Source organism: Pterocles gutturalis, unplaced genomic scaffold (assembly GCF_000699245.1).
Source record: "Pterocles gutturalis isolate BGI_N339 unplaced genomic scaffold, ASM69924v1 scaffold23385, whole genome shotgun sequence".
NCBI classification, from domain to species: Eukaryota; Metazoa; Chordata; class Aves; order Pterocliformes; family Pteroclidae; genus Pterocles; species Pterocles gutturalis.
In genome coordinates this window covers 49,749-67,270 of record NW_010138885.1, presented here as the reverse complement: position 1 = coordinate 67,270, position 17,522 = coordinate 49,749, and the positions used below count along the sequence as shown (strand labels likewise).

Below are 17,522 nucleotides of genomic sequence, written 5' to 3'. Positions count from 1 at the left end.
CAAAGCTGCATTAGCTCAGGCTCCTTTATGTGGGTGCAAGGGTCTGGTCCCACCTAGAGGCAGGTTGTGTAGCACAGACTGGCCTAGAGATACCACAGCAGTAAAAACAGTTCAGTTCCCAGAGTTGGGAGGGTTGACCGAGGTCTTACACGTTTGACTCAATTACAGGCTGTACGTGCCACACATCATATACCTCTGAGATCCTAGAATATAGTTTTAACATGTCTGAAAACTCAGACATGTCTCCATTGCAGACTTCCATTTGAACAATCTGGACCTTCTTTTCAGCAGGCCAGATATCCTGCCTTGCTTTCCTACTCACTAAGATTTCAAGGAGATTCTGCAAAGAATGATAAAGTAGTCTTGTAACCAAGTAGTAAAACATGGTCCACATTCTTGCTTTAACCAGCTTCCCTGTGTTTCACCCAGTAACACGATAGGCTCAGCCGGCGGACTATGAGGTAGCGTCTCACCAAGTGTCATGGTATTTTATTAAGTTAGAAATGTGATAGCTACTGTTGTCACACTTCAGTGTACAGAACAATTCATTCACAAATGAGAAAAACAGATCCCTCTGCAAATACCTTTCCCCTGACTTAATGCCCTGCATCATACAGCTGAAGTGGAGTGGGATGCATCAATATTATCCCAGCATGGCTCACAACAGCTATTGGTAGGGGTGCTTAAAAAATGGTGGGGGTGGAGGAGAGAGAGAGAGGTGCCAGCAGAAATCTTCTGTTCAGCCACTTAGCTCCACTTATATACGGAAATATACAACCCAGTGATAGGTTTATAAGAGGACTGATGAGACAAGAGCAAGATAAAATCCTGTGTCTTTCTGAGAACTCTCTAAAATAAATGCTGCAAAAAATCTCATCATTATGGACAAGAACTGTCTGTGACATTTTGCCATTGATAGCAGCAAGTTTGGTTACTTGTTTGGGGACTTCTTTTTTTGAAAGGGGCTAGTTTAAAGTAATTAATAAAATTCATAATTGTGTAATGAAGGTAAGACAAATTCTGTGATTTACAGAATAATGAACTAGTGAAGAATAACAGTACCTTGGCTAGCTGCAGTTGTTCTGATCGAAGTCCTGTGGTACCAAGTGTTTCTACGTCTGTTGAAAACTCAACCAGAACAAAAGATGGTTGAAGGCTTTCTGGTTTGTTCTTACCTGCAAGGGTCATGGAGAGAGGAGATATAAGGTCGTGGGAGAAACTTTCTGATTTTTCTCTTTCTAATCTTAATGCTAAGACTAGGAAAGAAAGCAAAGAAATAATGTTTCTCAAATTTTTGAGGTAGGGCTTCCACCATTCAAACAGTGAAGAATTTGGGAAGATAAAGAGCTAGAGTACATACTTCATGCAGGCTGAGCTCCAAGTATATATTCTGTTTAAATTTCCTGTGCATAGATTTCCTCGTTACTGACACACATTATATCTTAACTCTCTCTGTGGCTGGGGCTATGAAAAGGTGCCACCTTCAGTTCCTCAGCCCAGCTTCCCTGCACATCAAAGGAAGCCCTCTTAGAACAAACTGTGAGAACACCAGCAGGACAATTCTCTCTGGAAATTTCTTGGAACAGATTTTCTCCCCTTGTAATTATGTGGCCATACACCTCCTGTCCAAAGGAGTATTCTCACTGGGGGAGAGGCTGCCAAATCTCTGCCTTATCATGCATACAAAGTTTAAAAAGCACAGTTTTCCTGGCTAAAACACAAGCATCTCTCTCCCTCCTGTCTGCATAGGAAGGAGTTTCACTTGCTGTATTATTCAAGAGCTATTGTGCCCTTAGATAACAGATCACCTCCCACCCTGTCTATTCATATTTTGTGCAAGTGCTATGTGATACTTGTTCCTAACAATTAACTGGCTAGACTATGCCAGACAATACTAGCAATAAGTAACATTTTTATCTCCTTAATATTACCTTTAAAGTAATTTTCCATTATATTCTTTCAAATTTTTTTTCAAAGCATTTACTTACCGCTGTATTTTTTTATACACTTCTCAGGACTGTGACCAGATCCACATAGATGATGTATCGTCAGATGATAATGGTCAAGATCTAAGGTATGGGATCTCCAGGCTGGAAGCTGCAGGTCAGGTAGACCACAGCTGTTTGAAAACAGGGGGCTAGTCAGGGATGTAAAGTAACATTCTCAGCCATGTGCCCTGTCCCCTCCCTGGCTCCGTGCTGTCTGCATTTATTAAGCACACAGAAGCACAGGGTCCCCTTTCTCACATTAATATGCCTGTGTATACTGTCAAGCCCTGACTATACTGAGCTTTGAACCATTCTGGGAAATATATCTAAAATTAGGTTGAGCTCCTGTCAGACTACACTATTTCTGATGCGATTTGGCCAGCCAGTTGGCACAGGTGTGGCCAGAAAGCTTCCAGACCAGATGGAAAGGTTTCGCACTGCCCAGTCTCTAGTGAATGGGCTTCGTAGTGAGGATTGTAGATGAGAGGCAGGTGAGGAGTTTCAGTGACCTGAGGACATTCAGGTGTTCTGTACTCCAGAGAACCTCAGAACTGCCAGGTAGTGCTAAGTAACCTGCATTGAATGTTTTTATACTAAGAATATATTAAAAATCTGTTGCAGTAACTGTGCTAAAGATGAACTCCAGTTCTGTACAGCGTGTCCTGCGTACATCGCCGCTGCCACTTGTCTCCACATTTCTCTACAATTGTTTCCACTCCTTGCTGGCCGCGTATAGACTGTAATGATACTGACCTCTCTTCTTCCTTCCTCCCTTTCCCAGCACATATAACTTCTCTGCGGACGGCTTTCACAGTTCAACTGCCAGTGCAAATCTGTGTCTGGGCTCAGGCGTTCATGGGGGAGTTGACTGGATGAGGAAATTAGCATTCCGCTACCGTCGGGTGAAGGAGATGTACAACACCTACAAAAATAATGTAGGGGGTAAGCGTCTATGGCCAGGCAACAACGTGCCTTTCATCTTCCAAAATACTTCTGACCCCGCTAGGGACGTGCTATGGAGGAGGTATAGCGAGCATCACGATAAGAATACTTCACACTGAGCTGAGCAAGAGTTTCTGCAGTCATCTTTAAATAAAGTTATGTACAGGATTTGCAGGAGATGCACTTAAATACCTTGTTTGGTAGTTGGAGAAGGACTCAAGTCTGAGAGTGGGGCTTTATTTTGTAATTTCTTTGGCAGGAGAGCAACCTTCTCCAATTTTCCAAAATACTTAGTAAGCAAGCAAACAGTTCAAAACTAAATATGCTTTTTTTTTTTTCCTACAGAAGACATGACTGATCTCTGTCTGATGGCATTCTTGTATCCTAACTACTTGTTTTTAACTCCCACAAAACAATACCACCAGGTACCAGGATGCCCTGGGTTCCTTCATCTCAGCTAGTTCCAGACAGTTCTTGCAGTAGGCTGCTCTGCTTCTCTTTTAGAACATCAGTGCCAGGTCTCTGACTAGAAAGAGAAAGAAGCAAAACCCAGAGTATCACCTTAAGCTTTTTTTGGTGGGGGGAACAGCCTACCTGCATGTACTGGAAATGGTGCGTAGCTTTTAGGGAGAAACAAAACCATCCTGGCTTCAGATGGCTCTCAGCTCAGGCTGCTACCTGCTGTAGCCAGCTCTTTCATCCTCTGGCTCACTTCTGTGCAAGCTTTATGCTGACTCCAAGATGGGTGTTTTAAGGAGGTCCCACAGCCTGCAGGTGACTGATACCGTTCTGCCAGAGAGGAGGGAAGTTGACATGCAGCAGCACAGGAGTGTGCTGCAGTCGGGCCTCGTGCACCTCAGGGCAGAGCCTTGGAGTGACGTGGCAGTGGGCGAAGGGAAGCAGCCTGCACCAGGGCCAAGAGGAGGGTAGTGAGAGAGAGAGGGTTCAGAACACAGGCAGGAGCCCTTTGGCATTCTGCATACAAAGCCATGCAGCTCCCTTTCCGTGCTTCTGCAAAGATGCTTTTCCTGCTTACAGGTTTAATAGGAGCTCCTAAGAGGGAAACCTGGCTGCAGTTAAGAGCAGAACTCGAAGCACTGACTGATCTCTGGCTCACACATGCTCTGAAGGCGCTGAATTTGATACATTCCCGGTAAGAACAGCTTAAAGAATTGCCTGCAGGCCTGATCCAGGATCTCCTTTGCTCTAAACAAATCAAGACGCACTTACAGGACTTTGCTGGCCAGACTGGTGGGAGGCCAGTCTGCACATGTTTGCCAGACTTGTAGTATCAAGGGGTGGGGTGAGCTTGAGATGAGGACCTGAGCAAAACAAAAACAGTCCTTTTTCTTGCCTTTCCTTGGCTACCTCATCTGTGGCACACTTTTGATGTAAGCAGATTTACAAAACAGCAGGAAAAGGAGAAAAGGCCCTGCTGTCCCTGAACATGTTCACTCAAAGAACCCAGCATGGACATTAATGGTGTTTAAATTACCACAAAATAGACCCTGGCATGCATGCAGTAAGGCTGCATCACTGCTGCTAGTTTGTTTTATATTTTTTTCTTTCTACTAAGTTGGTAAGACATGACCAGTACTCGCGTTATCTGCATCTAGCTGCATGATCTCCCAATGGCTTGGGAACTTCCAGTCGCAAGAAAGGTTTGCTTCCTGCCATCTTTCAGTCTAGACTAAAAGAGAGAAACACAGATTGGCACTTCTGCTAACTTTTGTTTCCTAGGCCTAACTGCGTGAATGTGTTGGTCACCACGACTCAGCTTATACCAGCTCTTGCTAAAGTGCTTCTCTATGGACTGGGCACTGTCTTCCCCATTGAAAACATTTACAGTGCAACAAAAACAGGTAAGAACAAACTAACTTTGGCCTCAACAAAGATAGATTGAAGTTTGTCCCTAGATAGATTGATGTTTGTCCACAACCATTCAAACTAATCATAACAAGCAACAACAAAATGTATGAGCTTTATTTTTAGCTCCGTGTTTATGTATCTCCAGTTCACATCCTGACTGCCCCCAGTTAAGCAAGTACAGACTGGGGAAAAAAAAAAAATTTCAAAGTCTTCTCAAGTGTCTCCAAGGGGGAGTGAGCCTGAAAAATACCCACCCTATGAAGCATCTACTGCATGTGGGATGTTCAGCTGCACCCATCTAGGAGCAAGGCAGTCTGGTTGGACCTGTTATGTACAGAAACTGTTGGGTTTTGTTATTCTCGCAGAGGGGTCAAGTGTGCTGAATGAGCTTTGTGAAGCTGTGTGAGTAATAAATACTGGTAAAGTTGGCTTTGGGCTTTTTCTGTGTTCTAGCCTTTCTGGTGTTTGAACCTTTGAGGTTGTATTTTTATGCTTTTACTGCAACCAAAATGAATGGAAGAGAGGTCTCGAAGCTGAATATGAGTGTCACATCAGCCTACCAACTGCCAGTCTAAGCAGTGCATCAAAGCCAGAAAGCTTATGTAAAACGAGCAGCACTTGGAAGTCCTTGGCTGATAAAGAAAATGCTAGTAGCTGTCGTGAGATGGAGAGAATCCATCTCAGATGAAGATTCAGTTAGATTCTAATTTCAAAAGAAAATGAGGAATGTAGCAGCAAGTTCAGTTAGGTCCCAACTCCCCTTCCAGTAGCTGAATGTTAACCTCACCTGCTGTATGTGTCCACAGAAAAAAAATGTGTCTTCTCTTCTGTTGCTTAGGGAAGGAGAGCTGTTTTGAAAGAATAATGCAAAGGTTTGGAAGGAAAGCCGTGTACATTGTAATAGGAGATGGTGTTGAAGAGGAACAGGGAGCAAAAAAGGTACAGTTTGTGGATACCATGCTGGATTCTTCCAAGTTTTCATTTCAGTGACCCTTTCTTTACTTAAGCATTCAGTGAAGCTCCCTCCCTTTGAAACAGTTTACAATTGGTCTCATTTCTTAACATGCAGAACACTCAACAACCTTGTGAGAAATTTTCTGCTGTAAGTTCCCCCACCTTGGCAGCTAGTGCAATTTTTCAGGTAGTCGCTGTGTCACATGTTCCAGGAATCATTCTTGCTTAATAAAGATGGCTTTAAACACACGAAAAGGAAAACTCCAGTGTGTGATCTCAGATGAGCAAGAAGGGTGAATTTCTGATCTACACATGTTGCTTTTGTAAATTCCAAATTAGTGGAATTACTTTTGAATTACTTATTAGAATATGCATATATACATACATGAGTTTATATTTATGACTCATTGAGCTCATAGGGTGTAATGTCATTAGAGGGAATACCAAAGGGACTAGTACTGAGTTGCTGCCTTTGTCAGTGATTTATGGATCAGTGTGATTAATTTCACAAGCAAAATGAAATGGGGAAGATGTACTGAATACAAAGTAGAACAGGAACTGCAAGAGCAGCGTGGTCAAGAATAACAAGCCCTTGGAAATATTTAATGCTCGCTGCATAGATGTGGCCCACTGACAGAATTCCAGCAAATAAGGTGATTGGCACACGTTCTGCCCCCAGAATTGTATCTCAGGTCATCTTCAAAGCAGCAGAAACCTCCTTTTTTTAGGGTGTATTTCCCCTGGCTGATGGAAGCAACAGTACGTGCCCCCACCTTGGAAAACTCGCTGAATCTGCAGATGGTTCTCTAGTTCACAAAGGGTTAAGGAGTTGTCAGGGAAGAGTCCAAAATGCATGACTGGGAATGAAGTGATAATAGCCCGCTGCTTTTGACAGCCCAGTGCTATACTTCAAAGGCAGTGGGTCAGTGAACACGACTGCATCAAAGGCTGCAGGGCTCTGGGCTCCCTGAAGGAGTGGGAAGGTTCAACAACCTTCTACAGGCAGGATTTCAAGAGCCCTCTTCGCTTGTGTCTTCTGCCTAAGCAGCTCCCCCATTAGTGGAGCACATTCTTTGCTGGGCTGTCGCCTCCTTTGATTGATGACAATCATTAGTCAAGGCTTCTACACACCTGAGCTTTATAAAAATAAAAAAGAGGGGGGGCAGGCAGAGAGCCTTTCACTGTTTTGCCGACAGCACTGACAGCACTGATAATATCTCCATTTTAGTGGGTCGTTTTTCTTCACCTGTCTGGTGAGTGATAAATCTGTAAATGCTGAACAACAGGAGTGGCTGAGAGGCCAAGTCGTCTTCTTATTTAAGAAAGAAAAATAGATAATTTAATGGAAGGGGTTTAATAACAACCAAGGGAGGGGAAGGGAGAAGGAAATAACTTTTCCCTTTAAAGTGGAATTGCAGAGCAATGGATTCCAGCCACTTCAGATGTCTGTTTGCTTGCTGTCTCTACACACACTGATAAATAGCTTGAAGGAAACATTTGTTTACTGACAGGCAACATACCAGAGGGAAGCTGGAGTTGTATTTAAACATTAGAGGAGTGTAAATAGACTCCCTATAAAATAAACACCTGGAACCACTGGAGGTTTTTTTCTTTTTTACACAGGTGGGTACACTTGGAACATCTCCCTTCATCAGAGTCATCTATCTAGGAAGTATATATTTTCTAAAGCATTGTCTAAGCTATTTATTTAAACAGAAGCAGTATGTTTACAGTTGAATTATTTACAGTGAAAAAATACTCAGAAATTTTATTCCCATGATGGAAGGGGAGTAAGCCATCAGTTAATGCTCTCTATACTTTTGTTACTGCATACATATCACTGACTGTACAGAGTCTTTTGGGATGAAAGTAAGAAAATCACAGTCCCAAATGTTGTTATAAAATCTAAGAAAGGGGCTGTGTCTTTGATCTAAAGTAAAACTGCTTTAACAGTTTTGGAGAAGAAACAAATCCAGCTCAAACCCCAGGCTCACCCGAACATACCAAGAAAAGTTGTATTTACCATCTAAAAGCAAGTTCTAATTATTTTGAGGTTATCTCTTTGCAAGCAACCACGGGCATCATAGCTATTGCCAATGATTGCAGAACTACGCCGGCACAAGGATGCTTTCAGAGTGCTGTTTGTACCTTAGCAGCTCAGTTTCTGTCCTGGGTCCCCTGTGTCATTGAACTGCACTTGTTTCACAGCACTTAAAAAAGTTGTTTCTTTGTCCTCTTTCAGATGCGAGTCTGGTTTTCGTAGATTCACAATTTTCAGGAGATTACAAAAGATTTTCACAGTAAATACAAATTGAAAAACAGGGAGGCAGGAGAAGAATATAAGATAGTCTCTCAAAAACAGGAATTAGGAATTATTTTTTTTTATAAGCTGTCTTACAAGCCTTCTCTGAGGCAGCAGTGTTCCAGTAAATGAATAATTGATCTGTGCAATGACACCAGTTCCTACATTTACAGAAAATGCCGTATGACCTACTGTTCCAGTTAACTAGGAAAGCATTTTAACTCTGTGTGGTATTTTATTATTTTGTTTACATTTTTATAAATTTTAGTAACTTCCTTTTATGATATATCTTGTTTACTTGTCTATGAAGCACTGACAACAGCTTTCACTAGTAGTGTTCACCTAAAATTATTTCTAGAAATACTGCAGTTCTAGAACCACTCCTAATTAATCCATGAAAAAAAAAAAGGAGAGTAAAATTTTGTAGTTAATACCTGCAGAAAGTGAGCCCGCATCCTCCATCAGCTCTGAAGCAGGACACTCCTAAATTGTGAAGGATGTTTTCTTCTCTGCATAGGAGAAACGTATCAGCAAATAGACACTTCCTTCCCTTCCTTCCTCCCTCCCTAAGATGAGCCTCCTTGCTTGTGACACTGCGACAACCTGGTGGCCCAAGTACAGAGCTCTGTTCCTGAGGGTGCAAACTAAAAAAAGTTGTTTTGATCTCAGTGTTAAACAAAAACCAAAAAATACCCTCTTTTGGTTTCACTCTAGCACAACATGCCATTCTGGAGAATCTCTTGTCACGCTGACCTGGAAGCTCTTCGGCACGCCTTGGAACTTGAATATTTGTAGCAGACCCCAACATCTTAGCACTGTGAGGGCTTCACTCAAACTGTCACATCGGTTCCACCTATTCCTCAACATTTCCTTATTAAAAAAAAAAATCCCACAGCAACTGCAGTTTTTCTTTTTTTTGAAGGAGAACCCTTTCAGTGGAAGCCTTTACGAACTTGCAGCCAAAGAACATTGTATCAGGTCCTTCTTCCTTTGGACAGAGGAAAAAGCCTTCAGATGACTCGCTGGGGATCCTGCAGTTACACGGTTCCACCGGATGCACAGAGCTGTAACTGCCTTTTTGCCATCAATGACAAACACTAGAAGTCTTGGGTCTACTTGTCAGTTTTCTTGCTTTTGAAGGGGGAAGAGGACATAGGAGCCTGCACAGTACATCACATCACATGGGACCTTCTGAAAATAAGAGTGAAAACTGTTGATTTTTTTTTTTTTTATTTTTTTAATTTATGAACTAATCTCATTACTCTGGTATTAAGCTCTGTACCTGTGTTTTTAACCTGGCTTTTTGGGGTGGTTAGGTAGGGAAACTCTTACCATTCTAAATTAATAGTTCATTTCTCCAGAACAAACTCTGGGGGAAAATCATCTTGTGTACATTAATAATAAGGACACATGGTACTGTTGGTAAGAACTATAGCTGTGTTTTTAAATCTTCCATAGATGGTATGTGGACTGTGCATGTGTCTACACGGTGCCTTATGCTGCCATCTTGGTTTGGGGGGCTGGGAGTTGGGAAAAAGTACCTTGTGATGAGCGAAAGGCATTAAATAAAAACATGTTTACATTTTGGGGGACTAGATTACCTGCCTTCTCTCCAGCCACTCTTGGATCTGGAGGTGTGTGTAGAATGCACACTCCCCGTGTTAAGGTGGGGTTAGGCTAGAAGGACTCTGAACAGAGCTCCTCGGGTGCAAAGGGAGTCTGTAGCCAGCCCTTCTGTCTGTTCGTGGGGCAAAGACTGAAGACACTCAGTGTGTCTGCTGGGAGAGAATGTGGGCACTCAGCAAATCTCACTTGTCCTGCAAAAGAAGATAAAGGGCAAGCAAATACTGCAGCTCTGCATATTTATTTTTATGTAAATAAATGCATCTACAAGTAAGCTTCAGCCTTAGGATTTCTGCCGGGCTGGCCTGTTAATTCTTGCTGTCAAAATATTTAAATTCTCTGGGCCTGGATGAATCTCTAATTCACTTTCAGAACTGCTCGTTCTTGCTTGCTGTGGCACCAAATAACCTCGGAAGGATCAGAGTCTCCCTGGAACAAGGTGTTAGGGAGCGAGATGCACAGCAAGCAGTACAATCCCCTGATCTGTCGTGTGTGAATCCAGATCAAGCAAGTATGGGTTACAAGAATTACAAGTGTGACACAAGTGCTCCACCAGCCTGAGTGATACCCCTGAACATCTACCTCAGGAAACACATTCATAGCTAGACCTGAGAGGGGATTTTCTGCTGGACTAAAACAGAAAATCTGATCTCAAAATGATCTGCTCTCAGTCTTTGGCTCAAGAGGTAGCAGCCATGCAGCAGCTGTAACACGTTAGCTATACTTGTCAGCAGCAGGCAGGAACAAAAACATCCTTTAAGTACGTGCTTTGGAGGCATTTACGAAGAGCTGCTCTCTGGAATTACTATAACATGAAATAAAATGAAATGTGATTTTTCTAGCAGAGATGTTACTTGTCTCGGGGCCTGCTGAGAATCAAGTCTAGGAGGATTTTTCCTCCAGGTTTCCAGCTGTAAGCCTGTCACTAGTAGGAAGTTTTATCACAAGTCAAGGAAATCAAACTCAATGGAGAATTGATAGATGCTTGCAAGATAAGCACACCTGTAAATAAAACCTTTGAAAGTGAAATACTCTAAGTGGTAACAACCTGCACCTCAAATCATGTCATGCAAATCCTTAGAGACAATCATTCTTGTTCAGCTGTAGCAAGAGCAGAAGAACCACATAGGACCCTGTTCCAGAGAGTAAAAAAAAACAAGTAATATTCAAGCAGAGAGCACGTATTGCAAAACAAAGCAAAGCTCAGGGTTATGGGGAGTGTTTAAGCCTTCCACTCTAAGCACCAGCATGGGACAGTATCAGCAGAGTGGCTGGGACTAAGATGACACCTGCTGATCAGAGCAGCAGCCTCGTACCCAGCAACCACAGCCATCTGCACTGCCTCTGCTTTAGTCTGTCCAGATAAGCACAATGTACAAATGTGTATAAATGCTAAAAAGCCCATCAGAAACAGCCAAAAGCCTCCCACGCTGATTGGGAAGGCTTCGATCAAGGAAAGAAACCAGATTCTGGTTTTCCCTCAGGAGCAGCTGCTGATTTGGGGTGATTTAGCGTTCCCCCAACAGTGCAAGGCAGATCGAGTATTTTGTCTTTTATAATAGAAATTGGATTTAAGTTAACAGCAAAGGCACACACTGGAAACTGTTTTTAAAATATTTTACAGCACTTTAAAGGATTTATAAAAGCACACTCGGTGTGCTGTATCTGATGAGCAGTACTCGTATGTACATCCTGTGAGCCTATACAGCACGACGTGTCACACTGCACCGGCGTAACGCAATCCTTTTGGAAAAGCCTGACTCTGAGTTTTGCAGGAACTGATCCACAGTCTCTTCCTGCATCCTCTTCAGGTGCAGGACTCACACAAAATACTCCTCCCCACAGTAACCTCACCTTTAGGGTCTCTCCACCCATCTGCTCCCTGCTGGCGCTTCTGGGAAGTCGTGGAGTGCAACACAAGGTAAATAAGAGCTCTTACAACCAAATAAACCATTGAGATGACACGCACCAAAAGAGAAGATCTTAAGCCTCTGTCTTCAGACTTCCAGTCGTTCTGTTAAACCAGAGCCAGGGTCTGAACCATTTCTGAAAACAGCTTTAAAAAAAAAACAAAAAAAAAAAACACACACTTGGGCTTTGCCCAGGTTTGAATAGTTCAGCTGCAACAACAGAATGTAGCATTTTTCAACCAGAAACCTGCACAGGAAGAACACCCAGTAATCGCCCTGTGTCACCCATTTCCCGTACGGCATTTTTTCCCTTGCAGTTCTCCCGTCTGACCGCCCGAGGGCACAGGGACCCCACAAGGCAGGAGTGCCGGACACCTCCGTCCTTCCCTGCACCGCAGCCTGACAACAATCCGGTTTGTGAGGTGCGTTCACAATTCTGGAGTCACAGCCGCTTTACCTGATGAGCGTTAAGTAGACAAACCCAAATTCTCAGCATGTAGCCATCTTCCCGTGAGATACCCACCGGGGCAGATACAGCAGGGCAGCAGAGCTAACACTGGGCAGGTACTCGAGTTGCATTTTGCATAAAAATGATTTTTTTTTAAAGGAAAGAAAAATAGAAATCTCATTGTTTCTAAAATGCCTTCAATTAAGGTGGACCCGTACAAGCATTTTAAAAGCCAGCCACTAGGATTCATCAAGAAAGGGCAACAACTGAGAGGGACTTTGGTGGATGGAAAACCCAGCCTCCGTGGGCTGTAGATTAGCCTCGGCTGAGCATGGATCAGTCAATCCCGGACTGAGGCAGGTACCGCAACTCATCAACCTTCACCATCAGAAAGAGGTAAAACTTCCAGACCCAGCACAGTACTTTTTCCCAAAAATACTTGGATCCAGAATAGACAATGGATACGCTACACAGCGCAGAGGGATACTGCAGACACAAGCGATGGATGCAGCTACGCCCAGTCATGGCATTCAGTCATACATTATATAAGGTCGCAGCCTATCTTCAAATTCCTAACACATCAGTCATCTCCTCCCATCACATCCAAGCCAGAGATGGGTCTTCCTTCACTTTAGTTAACACAAAACAATCTTCAGAGAACAATGAACTTCATACCATAACTAGTTAAAATGTGGAAAATAGAGTCACTGGAACATGCAAAATTATACCTGGGTCTTGGCCTGATAACTCTTGTTGGGAGTTGTTATTTTGTATTTATATAAATCTTCACTAGGATTTCTGAATGAGGAAAGAAAATTTTTCTATAAAAAAACAACACCCATTAGAAGAAAATACAAAGGTTGAAACAGGCTTCAGAAAGCAGGGTGGTTTCCCAAGACAATTTTTGATTTCTCTCTCCTTTTTCCTAACACAAGGGCTTGTTTCAGTGATTCAGATTACACGAGGAAGGCCAAAACATAATTCCAGGCTTTCAAGATCTGTGCTTTTCTTCAGCCAGCAGCATTGTGAACATTAACTTTAGTTGTTTTACAAATGCAGGTAACAAGGTAACTACAGGAGCAGGAACTTTAAGATGATGTCCATAGCAAGACTTCACAGTGAGCTGTTTCAGTAGCTCCCTGTTTCTTCTAACAGATGATGAAGACACACACGGCAGTCTTGCCCCATGTGTGTCTTCTTAGGGGTCTACAACCGTACTCGCCATTAAAGTTCCCGTTTCTAACCCACAAACACACCTGACCAGACTACGCGTGTCGGTCCAGCCCCAGCCAACCCATGGAAACTGTTACACAACCGCTGGACCTTTGCTGCTGGCAAACAGATGGGTGCTGCCGAGTTTACAGATAACTGGCTGCTTGTGCACAGACTGCCAGCACGGCTTTGTTTTTTCTCAGATGTGACAGGCTTAGATTCAAAGGTCCCACGCTTCTGAGATGACAGAAGATCCCGACATAAGTGAAATTATCTATCATCTGGAGACTGTGCAGAAATGAACGCTCGTCCAGATTGAAACGAAACTGGAAATCCAGGAACACAGAACATTGTTCTAAAACAGTTTAATAAAAAAATTGTGAAGTTTCTTGAGAAATTGGAGAAACCCAAAGCATATCGTGTGTGTCACCTGTCTTAGTCACAAAGAAACACAATTGTCAAAAAAGATATTTAAGTTTAATACAAATTTTATACAAAGAAAATGTGAAAAAATACTTCCATATGCTAAAAGCAATTATGCTTCACAAATAAGGCCAGCTAGGCTATTTTTGACACAACTGCAATTCACGAATATTCTGTTCTCGCTTTTCTGTCTTCTAATACTTTTTTCCCTCTAATGTGGGTACTAGCTGGAGACTGTACAAACCGCATTCTTTTATAAACAATGGGAGAAATCAACATGACTAAAATGTACAACAGAATGTACTGGAATGATATCATACAATTAATTTTCTCATATACATACATCACCTTTGCTTTGTTCAATGCTTTCGTTTTACACAACATACAAAATGGTACTACAGTATAAGTGTAACAGACAGCATTTTCAGGGGTTACTTTCTCTCATACTGTACTGTTTCATGCTTACATAAAAACATAAATTCCGTCATATAAATAATACATGCTCCGGCCCAGCATCAAAAGTCCTTTGCCCATGTTTCCTGATCCATGTTTTTCTCCACACCTGGTTTTTGTTCCATTCAAAAAGCTTTTCAAAGTCCTTTTTGGAGGATTTTGACAAAAAGAAAACTGTGAAGCATAGGAAAAAACTTTGCTTTTGCCAATCTTGGATATCAACGATCAGAAATCACGCTATGACCAGCTGGTAGCACAGTTTCCAACTTTTCCAATATTAGACTGCATGACATTTTAACTTAATTTTAACCTGTAAACAATATAAATTTTAACAGTCTGGTAATTGTAAAAAACAATGCAAATCTTAATGTACTTCAGGTCCACAGATTGGAAATGCCATAACTTGCCTAATACAATTAGTGAAAAAAGAAACCCTTCATCATTTGGTTGCTCAAAGAAATTCTACCAGAGTAGTAGTTCAAAGTGCAGAAATTTTTTTCAATCCAAATGCAAATCAACTTGTTCAGATTCTCATGATTACATTGTTGGATGTGTAACTGCAATTTCCCAAGACCGGTTTCAGTGTTAGCTTGTGATAAGGCTGTTTTAAACCTTCCTTTTCCAACTTCAAACGCTCTTTATAAGTTAAAGTCAATACAAATATAAAAAGGAGATGGTACTCTAATGACATCCACAAATTGTACATTATTTACAAAAGAAGCATAGGTTTCAGATGGATCTTACCTGTCCTAAGCCAGCGCTAATGCTTTACATTAATGTAGTGTAGTTAATGCTTTGTACACATATACAAAGCTAAAGTCTGAACCTTTGAGGTTAATCCAAAGAACTGTGTTTAATTTTCACATTTCTATCAGATCTATTTATTCCAACAATTGTATGGACTTCTTGTTAGCAGTTAGACTCTTCGTACTTGGACTGGCATTGTGGTCTGAACATACTGAACTCCAGTTCTCATTGCCACTGTCCCAGCAGAAGGACTTACCACTACAGGAATGGTCTGTGGATTAAAACCAAGAGAAACATATTGTTATGTTAAAGGTCACATAAACATGACCACAGAAATAGAGATTTCTTTTCCAGGGAAAATCCAGAACAAGTTCCAATTTTGTGCAAGAATTAATACCTTTATTACCGCAATATTTCCTCATTCCAGGGTAGAAAGTAGTGTTTTACTTTCCTATAGCCGAGAGTTTTTCTGTATTGTTACTACTAGTATATAATTACAGGGACAGGTGGTCCTGTCGATACTGTACACACTCTGTCTGTGCTTGGAGAATTAGGTTTTCATAGTCACTACTACATCCAGTTATGTATTTTCCCCAAACTAATACATGGGAAGAGGAAAAAGGGCTAAGAAAATCCTCTGTCATTTGAAAAAGTTTTGACAAATCAAACTGGAGTACAAAAATACCCTTGTTTATAAGTATATTCTTGTTACACGTTACTTAAATCTTTTTCCCCAAAAGGAACTCCACCATGCATTCACTCTACACAGAAGAGAGCAAAGAACATCCATTTGAACAAAAAAGTACTTAAGTTAAATTTTGCACAAATCAATAACAGAAACATCAGCGTTACTAGGAATTGCCTTACACACCCTGTAAAAATATTAATATAGAATAAACTTTTCACTTCCATCATACAGATCATGATTTATAAATCTCGACAAATGAAGTTTCAGGACATCTCTATAGGTGGTAATTGATTCTACAGATGCAGAGACAAAGGCACAAGAATGTTAAACAATCTGGTCAAGGTCACATCACTCTGGAAGATCTGGAAAAGGATTTATTGAGTCGTAAGTCTGTATCTTAACCTTCCTCCAGAAGTGAGAAAGTCTAGAAATGCCTACACCATACAAACTGCAAGTGTGTGTGATACAATTCCAGTGATGCACAACTGGTGATCAGACAAACACATCCCCTTCAGTTCACAATATTTTGTGGAAGAAACACGAAGTGAGATTTTGAGGAATCTGAAAGGGATGCACAGATCTTCCCCCTGATGGTAGTGTGACATTCCAAAGAGAACATGGAAGAAATACAAATTCACTGAAGCCCAATGTTTCCCCACATTGTTTTAAGAAACCACATTAGTGTCTTAATGGTATTCAACAGAGATTGAGTGTCCCTGCTGAGACAGATTACAGCCTTGAGTGGTTATCAGCTCCTTTGTGACAAGGTCTGTGCCCTCCAGAAGCCTACTCATTCCATTCCCTGGAATGCCAAGATGATGAATTCATCTTTTTACATGATTTTAGCTGCAGAAAGAATAAAAACCAAACATGGAACCAATTTGCTAAACAAATTCAAGATTACTGCCATTTTGTAATGATTTCAGATGTCTGTAGAGGGTTCAATGAGAATGGTACCCAGAAGTTATCCTAGAATTTGTTCAGAGGAAGAAATTCCTAGCTGGAAACAAAGTGCAAACTGAACCTTAAAGAAGCCATTATGGAAGTCACTGTTAGTACTACAGGTGGGGAAATTAAGGTTGCCACGGTCACCTTTTAAATATACACACACAAATTAAAAAATTAAGTTTTAGTTCTTACAGCGATCAGGATATGGAATGTGCGAGACTCCTTAAATGTGTTAAGATCATTCCCTGAGAGGTAAATTTTCCACCTCTGTCAGTTTTACACCTATGTACATTTTGCATACATATTAAACATGCACTAAGGTTTAAAATTATTTAAATTGCACGTGCACTCATTAGAATACAGAGGTGTCTGTAGCTGTGCAAGGCTAATGCAGATGTGTACAAAGTTTTAAACATGCACAAATAAAGGTTGACACCTTTCAGACGTTCCAATTACGCTTTACATAACTCAATACACTTTGTATTACAGAACTCCGATGAAGGTAACTGCCATGTTTCTGAATATTACACAAAACCACCTCATGATCTTACAACCTCTCAGCTATTCACAAAAGAGCCTAATGTCTTTGATGTTTGCTATTTGATTTTAAAACACATATAAAACCTTCTTGTTACGGTAATTCAGTCCAAGCAACTGAAGGGCCAGTGCTGCAAAGGTGCACAGCGCTCTCAGTTGAGACCAAATGCTGCCAGGAATGTGAAGAGTCATGATTCCCACTAAGAGCAGTAACGTTTGTGTGGAATAGAATGGCTGTGAGCTACTGTGTGTGTGTGCGTGTGTGTTCACAGGACACCCCCAGAGGGATGCATCCTGCAGCTGGGGCGGGGGTGTGCACAAGGAGAGAGACAGAGCAACTTCTATAGCAAACCAGACCTCCCAGCCACAGTGTGAGTAAGGTACTTTTTTAAATTAGTACATAGTTACTATTACAAATGATCTAACTTCAGTCAGAAAATGAACTGCCAGGCAAGGGCTTCTCTACTGAACCCAGCGC

The 17,522-nt window shown here is 41.6% G+C and overlaps 2 protein-coding genes across 2 annotated transcripts in view; one reads left to right on the top strand and one right to left on the bottom strand.

Annotated features, from left to right (window-relative positions):
- Window positions 1–9,637, top strand: part of EYA2 (EYA transcriptional coactivator and phosphatase 2) — a 53,671-nt gene extending 44,034 nt beyond the window's left edge. Inside the window, exons 10-15 of the mRNA XM_010083175.1 lie at window positions 2,016–2,074; window positions 2,770–2,930; window positions 3,969–4,083; window positions 4,671–4,792; window positions 5,638–5,738; window positions 8,770–9,637. Coding sequence (XP_010081477.1) covers window positions 2,016–2,074; window positions 2,770–2,930; window positions 3,969–4,083; window positions 4,671–4,792; window positions 5,638–5,738; window positions 8,770–8,850 — 639 coding nt within the window. The 3' untranslated portion in view covers window positions 8,851–9,637. The remainder of the gene's footprint in view (window positions 1–2,015; window positions 2,075–2,769; window positions 2,931–3,968; window positions 4,084–4,670; window positions 4,793–5,637; window positions 5,739–8,769) is intronic.
- A 5,403-nt stretch (window positions 9,638–15,040) lies between these two features.
- ZMYND8 (zinc finger, MYND-type containing 8) overlaps window positions 15,041–17,522 on the bottom strand; it is a 51,487-nt gene continuing 49,005 nt past the window's right edge. Inside the window, exon 21 of the mRNA XM_010083174.1 lies at window positions 15,041–15,142. Coding sequence (XP_010081476.1) covers window positions 15,041–15,142 — 102 coding nt within the window. The remainder of the gene's footprint in view (window positions 15,143–17,522) is intronic.